At 52.1% G+C, this 12134-nt stretch overlaps 1 protein-coding gene across 10 annotated transcripts in view; it reads right to left on the reverse strand.

Moving 5' to 3' along the window:
- The window catches only part of SNPH (syntaphilin), a 35017-nt gene that overhangs the window by 13999 nt on the left and 8884 nt on the right, over positions 1 to 12134 (reverse strand). For 2 of the 10 annotated variants that reach the window (XM_047746212.1, XM_047746207.1), the window contains exon 3: positions 421 to 475. The exons of the other annotated variants lie outside the window; for them this stretch is intronic. In XM_047746212.1, coding sequence (XP_047602168.1) covers positions 421 to 439 — 19 coding nt within the window. In that variant the 5' untranslated portion in view covers positions 440 to 475. The remainder of the gene's footprint in view (positions 1 to 420; positions 476 to 12134) is intronic. 10 annotated transcript variants of the gene reach the window in all.

Raw genomic sequence — 12134 nt, forward strand, 5'->3', positions numbered from 1 at the left:
TGAAGTTTAGAAAGCCCCTGAGGTGGGGGCCTTTATGGAATGTGGCTAGGCAGAACATAGGCGGGGAGACCAGGTGGGTTATAGAGCCCTCCCAGGTGAGACGTGAGAAGAGCCATGGTCAGGGCAGCAGCAGAAGCAACAGAGGTGAGGCCATGGAACCTTGGGATGCATCAGGGGCCCCGATTATGTAAAAATTGGGCACTACTCTTGATTCTGGCATTCAAGGCCTGCTTCTCTATACCCCTGTCCCGTGTTCTCAGCGGCCCTCTGGGAAGTCCCTGTCAGTCTCTCCTGCAGCTCTGCCCGGGCTGTCAGTCCAGCCTGCAGCCTGCTCCCTGCCCTGTCCTCATGCACACATCACACGCCTTCTGCAAGGCTGTGCCTCGCTGTCCTCTTCCCTGGATTTCTCCCCTCACTCACAGTCACGACCACTCAGCATGCATGCCCTGGGGGGAATCTCAGGGAACAGCACCCTCTGGGGAGTTCATAAAAACAAACACAATCAACACACAACTCTTAGTAACACAGTGGTTTAAGTAGACACATCTGGGAAGCCAAGAGTTGGATTAGATGGTCTCTAGGACACTTCTGGGTCCAACCTTCTCTGATTCTGGGCTGTTAAGGAAATGATGGGCTTTCAATGAATGCTTTTTTCTCTTTCCATTACTAGGGCTCCTGGGTTTCAGCTTCCACCCCTGCAACCTGAGAAAGCTGCAGTCTTCAAAGAGACACTGGCCTTTTACTCAATGTCATGGGCGAGAAACCAGGCACTTGCATTAATCTCATATTCTAGCTAATTGAAAGTCCCTGTATGTACTAGAAATGATTTTTTTTGTTTTGTTTTTTGCAAAGATTCGGCCATCAATAGAAGAAGAAAGCTATCCTGAAATCCAAGGGAACAGAACAGCCTGTGTCTCATGACTCAAGCCTCTGACAGCTGCGGAAAGCAGAGCCTTGCGATCAACAGAACAGAACTTGGGAGGGGTCCTCTCTCTGCCAAGACAACATGAGAAGGCAGAACATTCCTCCCATCAAACAGCAGAGTGCCTGGTGCTCCTCGAATGCCAAAGCCAGGAGAAGCAGGAGGTGGAAGTCTGGCCCGGGTCTGTGCCAGCAGCCGTGCTCTGTGTCTCAGAGGATTAGTGTACCAGGGCTCTCCATGGCCGAGGAGCTCAGTAAGCCTTCCAGTGGCTTCATGACCTCACCACGTGACCTGCGGTTGTCCACACCCTCAGAGAAACTGAGGACCTTTCTCCCTAAACTTGGGAAGCAGGCAGCGGTGGCATTTCCCCAGCTCGCTGCCTGTGCCCTGAGCCAACTGCTCTTGGCACTGGACCCGGAGATGGGAGCCTCTGGGCTCCTTCTCACTGCGGCCACCCCAGTGCAGCAGGTGGACAGACAGACCCATGACCTAGCCACTGCCCGAGGCCAGAGAGACAGTGGTGAGGGCTGTGATGGCCACTCCACAGTGGCCTTCAGGGATTAGACTTGGATTCCAGACCTTGGCGAGCGTCAAGCCCTGTGGTTTGCAAACCATTGGGAGAATTTGCCTCTGGGGTGTGTGGGGTGGACTCAGGCCTCCTTCCCCGCTTCACCTGCAGGGATCCCCCCACCCCCAGCATCTGCTTGACACGTGCAAGTTCTGCAGTCAGACTGCTTCTCTAGCTAACAATGTTTCGCAGTTTAAAATCTACGTACTTGGGGCACCTGGGTGGCTCAGTGGGTTAAAGCCTCTGCCTTCGGCTCAGGTCATGATCCCAGGGTCCTGGGATCGAGCCCCGCATTGGGCTCTCTGCTCAGCAGGGAGCCTGCTTCCCTTCCTCTCTCTCTGCCTGCATCTCTGTCTACTTGTAATCTCTGTCATATAAATAAATAAAATCTTTAAAAAAAAAATCTACGTACTGTGTATTTTCCACAGGGAGCCAGTTCACATCTAGAAGGATGGATGCTATCACCAAAAAGAAGGACTATAACCAGCATGGGGGCAGGAGGGGAGAAGCTGGAGCTTCCGTGCCCTGCTGGTGGGAATGCAGGGCGGCTGTGGGAAAATGGGGGGGGGGGGCATTTCCCCGAAACATTAACTGTAGAGTTACCACAGAACCTAACAATTTCCCTGGTAGGTAGATGCCCCAAAGAACAAAAAACAGGAACTCACACACCAACTGGTTTAGGAATAGCAGTACTATTCACAGTGACCGAAAGGAGGAAACCAACCCAGGAGTCCGCCAGTGTCCAGTGACTGGATGAACTGAACATGGTACATACGGCAAATGGCAGGACGGACACCTGCCACAACATGGGTGAGCTGTGAAATACGCCAAATGAAACAAGCCGGACACAACAGGCCACACATTGTCTGAAACCATGGATATGAAATGTCCCTAGCAGGCAAATCCGCGGAGACCCGAAGTGGATCAGTGGTTGCCAAGGGCTGGGAGAAGGAGGAAGAGGGCCTGACCGCTAGCGGGAGGCTCTTTTGGGGAAGATGAAAATGTCCTGGAACTAGATCGTAGTGACAGATCACAACTCTGTGAATATATTAAACCCCCCTGAACTGTACATTTTTTGGAGGTGTTCCTTTTCAAATTAATTTATATTCAATTAATTAACATATAGTGTATGAGTTTCAGAGATAGAATCTAGTGATTCATCAGTTGCTTATAATACCCCGTGCTCATTACGTCACCTGCCCGCCTTAATGCCCGTCACACAGTTACCCCATCCCCCTACCGATCTCCCCTCCAGCAACCCTTGGTTTGCCCCCTAGAGTTAAGAGTCTCTTATGGTTTGTCTCCCTCTCTGCTATCGTGTTATTTTACTTTTCCCTCCCTTCCCCTATGATCCTCTGTTTGGTTTCTTCAATTCCACATATGAGTGAGATCATACGATCATCGTCTTTCTCTGATTGACTTATTTCACTTCGCATAATATCCTCTAGTTCCATCCACGTCGTTGCAAATGGCAAGATTTCTCTTTTTTGATGGCTGAGTAATATTTCGTTGTCTGAACAGTACATTTTAAAAGGGTGGATTTTATGGTGTATGAATTTTTATCACAATAAAAAAAAACATTTTTTAAACCTACATTATATGTGTATATATGTTAAATGAACAGACAGGCCTGGTCCAAAAAAGGGGAACTCACGTAGGGTGGCTCAGCCAGGTGCCATGGGGTGGGAACTAGAAGCAGCCCATGGCCCTCTGACTGACATCAGTCAGCTGGCCCCGGGCCCCTTCCTGGAGCTCCTGACTCTGGGTCAGCCCAGAGGAGACAAGAGACAGAGTCTGCCCTGTTGGAAGTTTTGTGCAGCCACCAGTCCATCTGATTCTTGCTCATCCCCCATGCAGGGAGGCCGGGTGGACCCCGGTCTGTCTGACGTGTGGGAAACCCAAAGCCGCAGAGGTGGCAAGACTGCCCAAGGTCACACCTTGGATTTATAGACCGTAGGCACCTGCATTTCTACCGCATCAGAAGGTCTCATAACACAATGCAACTGGGACACATATCATTATGCTGCACAAGAGAGGAGAAATCTGCTTTCCCAGAAGACTCGGAGACCCTGTGGAGGAGAGGGGGTGCGAGGTGCTTCTGCAAGCTTGGACACAACCAGAACAGGAGGTAAGCAGAGGAAGGAACAGCATTAAAAAAGAAATTTCTCACGTGCCTCTCCCCCTAACCAGTGTCTCTCCCCGCACCCCCCAGAACCCAGACTGTGGGTAAAGGAGAAGCCCTCACGTGAAGATCACTGTTCTTCCCTCCCAGTGCCCTGACATCCTGCTCCTTCACCGGGCTGCTGAGTGAGCCCTCCTCTACTGAGGGGCCCTCAGCTCCTTCTGGCCACCTTGTCCGGTCCCTCTTGGTGACCTTGAGTCTCAGCCATGGTGCATTTGGTGGGAGTCACCCTTCTGACCCCACCCTTCTGTCTAAGGGCCAGCCTAGGGAGTGGATGGACAGACAGATGGAGGACTGGGGATATCCTGGGCCATGGGAGGATGGAGGTTTTCTGGCTTTTCCTACCACAGCCTCCCTAAGGGAGATCTCTCTTTTCCCTTCTTCAGACAGTCTTTGTTCTACTACCACCTTGGGAGTGACTTTGGAATTCCTGGCACCCTCTCCCGGGCCAGCCACCCTGGGGTGGACTCCTACGTGGGCAGGGGGCAGCAGGGGCACACCAGCTTCTGTCCTTGCCCCCCAGCTGCTCAAGGGCTGCCTGTCTGCAGACACGCACGGGGAGGGAGGGGAGCTGAGGGGCTCTGGTGCTGGCCTAACTCGGTGGCCACTTGGCAAGTGACTCTGGCAGATGGAGGCCCTCAGCGACCTTGGCTGTAGCATATGCTCTCCTGGGCTTCCCGGCTGATAGAGCTGTCAAGCCTGAGCCTGGCTCCTCTCCCCACTCCCTCCTCCTGAACTTCCAGCTCTAAAGTGCCAGAGGAAGGGGAAGATGGCGGGGCTTCCACGTCTAGGGACTGTCCTGCTGGCCCAGGTCTTTGCCTGGCCCCCTCCCACTCCCACGTTTACCCCCAAGTACCAACAGGGTGAACTCGCTCTCAGAAGTCCAGAATGGGAGGGATGCTGGGTAGACTTTGTCACGACCTATCGTTGTGCAGCGAGAGAACCCCCAGCCCTTGCCCTCATTTGAATCCAGGCAGAAGTTCTAGAAAATAAGAACGAAGGGTAGCTTTCTGGGTAAAGAAGTCATGGAAGGGAGGCCTAGAGGTAAGACCGCGTACGTCCCACTCAGTTCAGGGCAGCTCACAATGGCACGTGGTAAAACATACACCAAAACTGGGGAGGTCAGAAGGGAGTGCCACAGCCTGATGACAACGCACTGTGGACGAGGTTCAGAAGCAGCTCTGAGCTTCCTGGCCACCAGTGCAAAATAAGAAATTATGCCAGGTCTTCTCGTTCTCATGTTTAAAGGAGAGCAAGAAGCACACCAGTTCTTCAGGAGACAAAAAGATCTTGAAATGAATACTACAAGTATGAATCCCATACTTCTGCATGGGATTTGCAGTGGGGAAGGACTGCGCATTGGGGAACCTGTAAGTTCAAGGAGGGACAAGCCCTCAGAGCCTACCCGGGCACCCTGTGTGTGCCGGTGCTCCACTGATGGGAGGCTGAAGGACACATAAACACATGGGACACAAGGACTGAAGGGATGTGGGTCTGTCATCCCCTCTGCTTGGGATCATAGCCCCCTTCCATGGAGACCCCCTCCCGATCTGAGATCAGACGGCGTCCATCTTCCTGGGAACCACATCAACCCAGCTGTCTCTGGCTCTCCCTCCCTCCCTCTCTCACTCTCCCCAGCACTGCTTCACAATCTAGTCCAATTGCCACTCTTTCCTAAGCAGAAAACCACAGATTTGTCAAAGGCCACAGTGTGACCTGTGGGAGCGGGGACACGAGACCAAGGTGGGCCAGCTGGTTCCCATCCCACCAGCCATCCTGGGCATGCCGCTCCTGCTGGGAGCCAAGTCTCATCCATCTCCTTGAAGCTCCTGGGGGCTGCGCAGGGGTACACTAGTCCTATTGGCCCAAGGAGGGGGACACTAGTCTGACCCAACCGGTCCAGTTTGAGCCCAGGAGCCACACCCTGCCATGTTAGCCTGCTTCATCTCTCCTCCCAGGTCCCCTTTCCTTCCCAGTGGCTGGCTTCCCTGCCATCCTCAGCAGATGATCCCTGTCTGGCTGATTTCCAGGGGGCATTGTTCATGTCAGGCCCAATTCTTTCACTGTCGCTAAGGTCGGGGGCCTTTTGGCGGGGCCGGGTATGGCTCACACTTGCTAATGGAGGGTGGGTAATTATAAACATTTCTCTCGAGTCTTCCCTCTCTGGAGGAGCTGACCCACCCCTTTATTTACTGAAAATGAGCAGTTAAAAATGCCTTAAAAGGGGGGTACCTGGGTGGCTCAGTGGGTAAAGCCTCTGCCTTTGGCTCAGGTCATGATCCCAGGGTCCTCGGTTCGAGCCCTGCATCGGGCTCCCTGCTCCGCAGGAAGCCTGCTTCTCCTTCTCCCACTTCCCCTGCTTGTGTTCCCTCTCTTGCTGTGTTTCTCTCTGTCAAAGAAATAAAATCTTAAAAAAAAAAAAAAAAGCCTTAAAAGGGAGATTCTGTGACCATCTGTTCGACTTTGAAAGTTCTTTGAATGGTTAAGGTTAAGAGGCTTAGTCTAAAAGGCAGGAACCATGGCTTTGGCCTCCAGTATAGCTGGATTTGAATTCCAAACTCCATCACCATCTCTGAGACACTAGGACTTGACTTCTCTGAGCCTCAGTCTCTTTAGTAAAATGGGGCTACTTCCAGTTGTTGCGCATGGTCAGTGAGAGGGCCGCGACATGCCTAGCAGGAGCCCAGCGTACACAGCATTCCACAAACAGGAGTCATTATTTACCAGCCTGAATCTAGTCTTAATTCGGGTGTTATTCAGACACATTACATCTTCACCCCAGTCCAGAATCTAATCTGAAATATTATAATAGCTAGTATCTCAGGGGTCCCTGACCACAGAATCATTTGTAGACACTTAGTCCAGTGCATAAAGAAAAAAAAAGTCACAAACCAATCCTTGTCTACCAAACGGCAGAATTTCAGGACATCACCACTTTGATCTAATGGACGGTCTTAATAATGAACATGTCCAAAATACGAACTCCTGCTCTGGATGTGGAGGCCTCCCCGCTCCCTCTCTGGCCCAAGCCAGCAGCTCCCTCCGGGGGATGCACCCATCAGTACCAGAGGGCCTTTTGTAGTATGACTCTGGTCCTGCCGCTCCCCTGCCCAAAACCTTTCCCAGTGGCCCATGTTGGAATGGAAGCCGAAGTCCTCACTCTGGCTGATGCTGAGCCCTGCAGCCTTCCCCCTCCTCCCTCTGACCTTCACTTCCTGCTCCCCTCACGCACGCTGCCCCAGCCACATTCCTTCTCAGGGCCTTTGCACAGGCTGTTCTCTCTGTCCGGAAGGTTCTCCCCAATCTCTGCCCGTGTATTCTCTCTCCCCCTGCAGGTCTTTACTCCAAGGCCACCTTCTCAGTGAACCTGCCTCGACCACTTTGTTCAAATAAAATACAATCCTTCCTCCCCAACACTCCTTATTTCTGCTCATGCATTTTCTCCATAGTTCTTAGCGACAGATAGTTCTATGTTACTTTATTTCCAGAATATAAGCTCCAGGAAGGTAAGGAAGTCTATGCATTTTGTTTTTTATATAATTCTCAGTACCTAGATCAGTGCCTGGCACATCAGAGGCCCTCAATAAATATTTGCTGAATAAGTGGGTTGATGTCATCATCCAAGTATGTGCAGGCTTCTTAGCAAATCAAAATGGGGTGGGGGGGAAGCTCCATGGCCCTGGGTTAATATTATTATATTATATTATTATAGTCCTTTGTACACATGGTGTACAAAGGGGGCTTGTCTTTCCTGTTCGACCATGAACCGAAAGTTACCTGCATTGTCAGGATGTAGCAGGGACTGGAGGGCAAGACCCTTAATAACCATACCTGAGGGGAAAGGATGAAAGCCGTCACTCAGTCAGCACCCAGCTAGGCCCTCCGGGGAGTCCTGGGGGCTCCACATGTATGCTCGCAATTCACACTTACATCCCCCCACGGCTTAGGGAGTGTCCTCTCCATTTTACCACCAAGGAAGCTCAGACTCGGGGGACCCACTGATAGGTATGAGGTGGCAGTGCTGGGAGAGGAGTGCCCAGGACCGGTGCAGCTCCCCCTCCAAATTACATCTCCGCGCCAGAAAGCCCAATTAGTTATGTCAACAACTCCTAATCCTGGTAGCAGCCCCCAGAGAAGGATGAAGGATATACGATTCTAGGGGAGCCTCATTATCTGCGGATTCTGTATTTGCGAATTCACCTACTTGATAAAAATTATCTGTATCCCCCAGACCAATACCCGTGGTTCTGGGGGACGCACACATCGGGTGAAGAATGTGAGCTCCTGAAGTGCACATTCCAGATGGGATGGAAGTGACCTTGCTTCACTTCTTATACTGCAAACAGGTCGTTTCTACAGCCTTAGTTGGTGCCACTTTTTTTTCTTTTTTAACATTTTTTGCTTTTTGTTGGTGATTTTGCCGCGTAAAACGACCCGCAGTGTAGCTCGGGGGCTAGCGTTTCCACATCAGAGAAGCTGTGATGTGCCTTCCGGCGAAAATCCCTGTGTCAGGCGATATCGTTCAGTAGGAATTACCAAGCTGTCCGTATGAGTTCCACATGGATGACATCAACAGTTTATATTAAAGAGTTGTCTTTAGACAGAAACACCCCAAAACAAGGCAACGTATCGATCCGTATTGATCTGTCGACGGAAACGGTGTGAGCAGAGGTTCGCCGGAAGCCAGCCCCGTGTTCTTCCTCCACAGCGGCGGTTCCGTGGTCACTAACTCCAGGTCTGGAGCGGTTTCGCAGAACGTACCAGGGCAAAGAACAAGGATGGACTACACTAAGCCCAGCTCTCCAAGACACAGGTCGGCACACCTGGGACCAGCTATGTGTACGCACAGTGTGCACACGTACTGCCACTCCGCGTGTGCTCAGCCCCAGGTCCCCAACATTCCCGTTAGCCCGGGCACCTGCCAGGTCCCCTCCAAGGGCATGATGGTCACGTACAGGGCCAACTTCCTTGTGGGCGTGTGAGGTTCATCATGGTCACAATGATGAAGCCAGGCTGTGCCCAGCCCACAAGCCACAGCTGGGGCAGTGTCTGGCAGGCAGCAGGGCAGAGCCTTTTAAAGCCCATGTATCAGCCTAAGGCCCAGGAGAGCCCCTTAGGTCCCCCTCTTACTAGGAGACTGGCCTTCCTCCTCTGACAGGGGTGAGCCTCCTTCTGCCTAGCCCCCTCTCCGTTGGTAGACTAGGAGTCCAGGAACCAGACAGCCAAAGCCAGAAGGTGCCGGAGACGGGTGACTCCAGAGGTCCCAGATGGGCAGCCCACAGGCCATATCATCATGCCTGTGGACTGCTTTCCCTCGGCCTGCATATATATGCGTTTTCATCTGAGTTGACATTAATAAATGGAGACATTTTGTATTTTTAAAAAAATCCAGATTTCTGGCTTGTCTCTCTGTGTCTGCATTCCTGCATGGCTCTGACCCACTGAGGCTGGGAGGCGGTTCCTTTTGGCTAGTGTTCTTATCGGTGCTCTTGCTCTCAACACCTGGGCTGTTTTGCTTGTAAGCTGCCTGGCATTGGACTTTGGAACCTCTGGTCTAGTCCAATCTCTCTTTACAGGTAAGTGGGGGGTGGGTGGTTTGCCCAAGGCCCCAGGTCAATCAGTGGTGGAGCCAGGACTCAAACCCTAGACCTGAAGCTTTGCATCCCGGACGCTGAGAGGCACAAGGAGGCTGGGAATCCGCAGAATGGGGACGTGGACTGAGGGGGAGATTTTGTTCAGCTAGAGGTGGCTGGGGCCAGAGAGTTAAAGCAGAGAACACCTGCTCTGTGCCTGCTATCAGGAGAAGGCACTTCTCCCCACCTGCTGGCGAGCTGACCTTCCCCACCCTGTAAAATAAACTCCTGCACAGGCTTTGTTGACACAGTGCTCTCAGGTGTCCCTCTCACCTGTCCTGTCCCATCCCCACCTCCCCCGCCCTCACCTCAAAGGCAAAGATCTTCAGAATCATAAGGGTAGGGGGTGCTGACATGCCCAGCAGGGGTTTAGTCCTGGGGCAAAACCTAGTTCTTAGCAGAGAATCCACTATGAGCTTTACCTTCCTCATCTGCAAAATGGGATATCCGTTGGCAGAATTTAATTAGGTAATGGCCCAGTGAACACTAGTTTCTTTCGCTTATTTTATAAACCAAGGGCCTGGAGACAAGTGAATGATTCATTCCAAGAAGTTCATGGAATTAAAAGGGACTCCCTTAGCTCCCACTGGATAATTTTAAAAGGTTAAATATAGTTATATTTGTGAAGGTATTTATTATAGTTATAAAAGTAGCACAATTAAAAAAGAAAACCTTCCAGTTTTGCTACTCAAAGATAAAATACTGTTTAATTTCATTGCCATTTCCTCCAGTTTTTTTCTAAGCACAGAAAAACATGGTTTTGAGGGGAGGTGGGGAATTACTTTTACGTCGTTATAAGCATGGTATACATGCACCTTTATAGCTTTTAAAAATTTAACGTGGTTTAAGAATTGCCTTTGTCATGCCATGTTCTTTATAAAAAATATTTTTCCTAAAGATTTTTTTTTTAAGTAACCTCCATACCCAACGTGGGGCTTGAACTTACAACCCTGAGATCAAGAGCCGCACGTTCCACTGACTGAGCCAGCCAGGCGCCCCTATATAAGGTATTTTATGGGCTGCACAGTTTTCCATTTCATGGGCCCATCATGGCTAAGTTAACGTCATCCCTTGTTGACTGTTTAGACTTTGTCACTAGCAAAAAAAAAAACCCAACGCTACCATACAGACCTTTGTGCATAATTGTTTTCCTGTATGCAGACCTACTTCCTCAGGATAGATCCCCGGGGGTGGGTTTACAGCCTCACCAAGTATGCTGCCAAACTGCTTTCCGAAAGGCCTGAGTGACCAGATGATTCTCTCCCCCGTCGCATATGCACATCAGCTGTGTTTCCTACTTGACGAAACCACTGGCACTCAGCTCTGCCTCTTAAAAGGCAAGAAGTTCAAGCTCAAACAGGAATTATCTGGGATGATCTTTCAGTGTTTCTTCAGCTTTGGGCCAAGTATCTTCACCCACATGGGGCAAAGGGGAAACTGCCAGAGGCACGGAGCTCAGGAGCGGCCTGGCTCCAAGCAGGACTGAAAGCCAGTCCCCCAGAGCCTCTCCTCTCTGCTGACGATAGCGCTTCTTCCCCGTGTGGCAGCTGTGTTCTGTGGCTTCAGTCCACGTTCACCCAGCCTCTGCTGTGTGCTCAGTGCTCCCTAATGGCCCAGGACTCCCAGTTCACAGTTCCTGCCAGTGAGGGGCTGTGACAGAAGGGAGGGGGCGAGTCCCTCTGCAGAACTCGGGAGAGGGACCGGTGAGCAGTGAGTGGGGCTCTGAAGGATGGGTGCAGAGCTGCATTCCAGATGCCGGTGAGGGGGGCGGGGGTAGGGGCCAGAGAAGGAGGATAGCTCAGGGGCAGCGGCACAGGGGAGTGGAGGGGGAGGCTGGGCACAGGCGGAGGGCCTTTGGAGCCTATGAGTTCCGAGCAGAGGAATGGCAAGGTTGGGTTCATCTTATAGAGGCTGATGCTGTCCCAGCTGTGCTGGGGACGGGCTGGAGAGGGATGGGGAGGGGCACCAGGAGACCCTAAAGGGAAGCAGAGGAGAGGGAATGAGAGCAGCAAAGATGACTTCCAGAGAAACTGAGGATGAAGGCTCCTGAGGGCCCAGAAGAGAGGGACAGTGGGGAATGAGGGCACGGGGAGATACGTGGTGGAGCCCAGGTGTCTGGGTAGGTTTGGTGGAGTAGGTGGGCAGACACCACTCACCACCTGCCCAGTGTTCGTTCACTCTCCCTCTTGGTCACAGGACCCTAGTGTGGGTCAGGGGTGGCGACTGCACACCCGGACCCACACAAGCCCGCAGAGCAGCCTCGGCAGTACCAGCCCTGCACCGTGAGCCGCAGCACCCAGCCTGGGCTCGCATACATGACCACAGGTCTCTTAGCCCACAAAGGCCCAAAGAGGAGTGGGCCTCATACTTCCGGTGGCTCAGATCTCCCTAGGAGCTGGGGACATGGTGGATTCCGATTCAAGGCCTAGCAGACATCTGCTGACAGAAGTCAGGCAGCCTAACAGAATGATCCGGGAGTCCTGAGAACCCCACAAGCTCACCATGTACTGGGAAAGCAGCCCAGAGAGGGGCCACCTCTCCTGGGACACAGCCTGACACAGTGTCAGCAGCCGGGACCCTCAGCTCTGCCAATGACCGACTCATGAGCCTCAGGGCACAGCTCCCTTGACCTCTTGGTACCTCAGTCTCCCCATCTGTAAAATAGAGAAAACACTTTCTACCTGATGGAGTGGCTGTGCTAAGTTGGCAACTGCCTTCTTCACCAGCCTGCTTCTCATCACATCTGAGCCCACCCTGTGAACTCATGCTTTTGCCAATGCAGTGCCCTCTGCCCAGAAAGCCCTTCCAAGCTCTCCTCATCCTCCTCAT

The sequence above is a fragment of the Lutra lutra genome, chromosome 9 (assembly GCF_902655055.1).
Source record: "Lutra lutra chromosome 9, mLutLut1.2, whole genome shotgun sequence".
Lineage (NCBI taxonomy): Eukaryota > Metazoa > Chordata > Mammalia > Carnivora > Mustelidae > Lutra > Lutra lutra.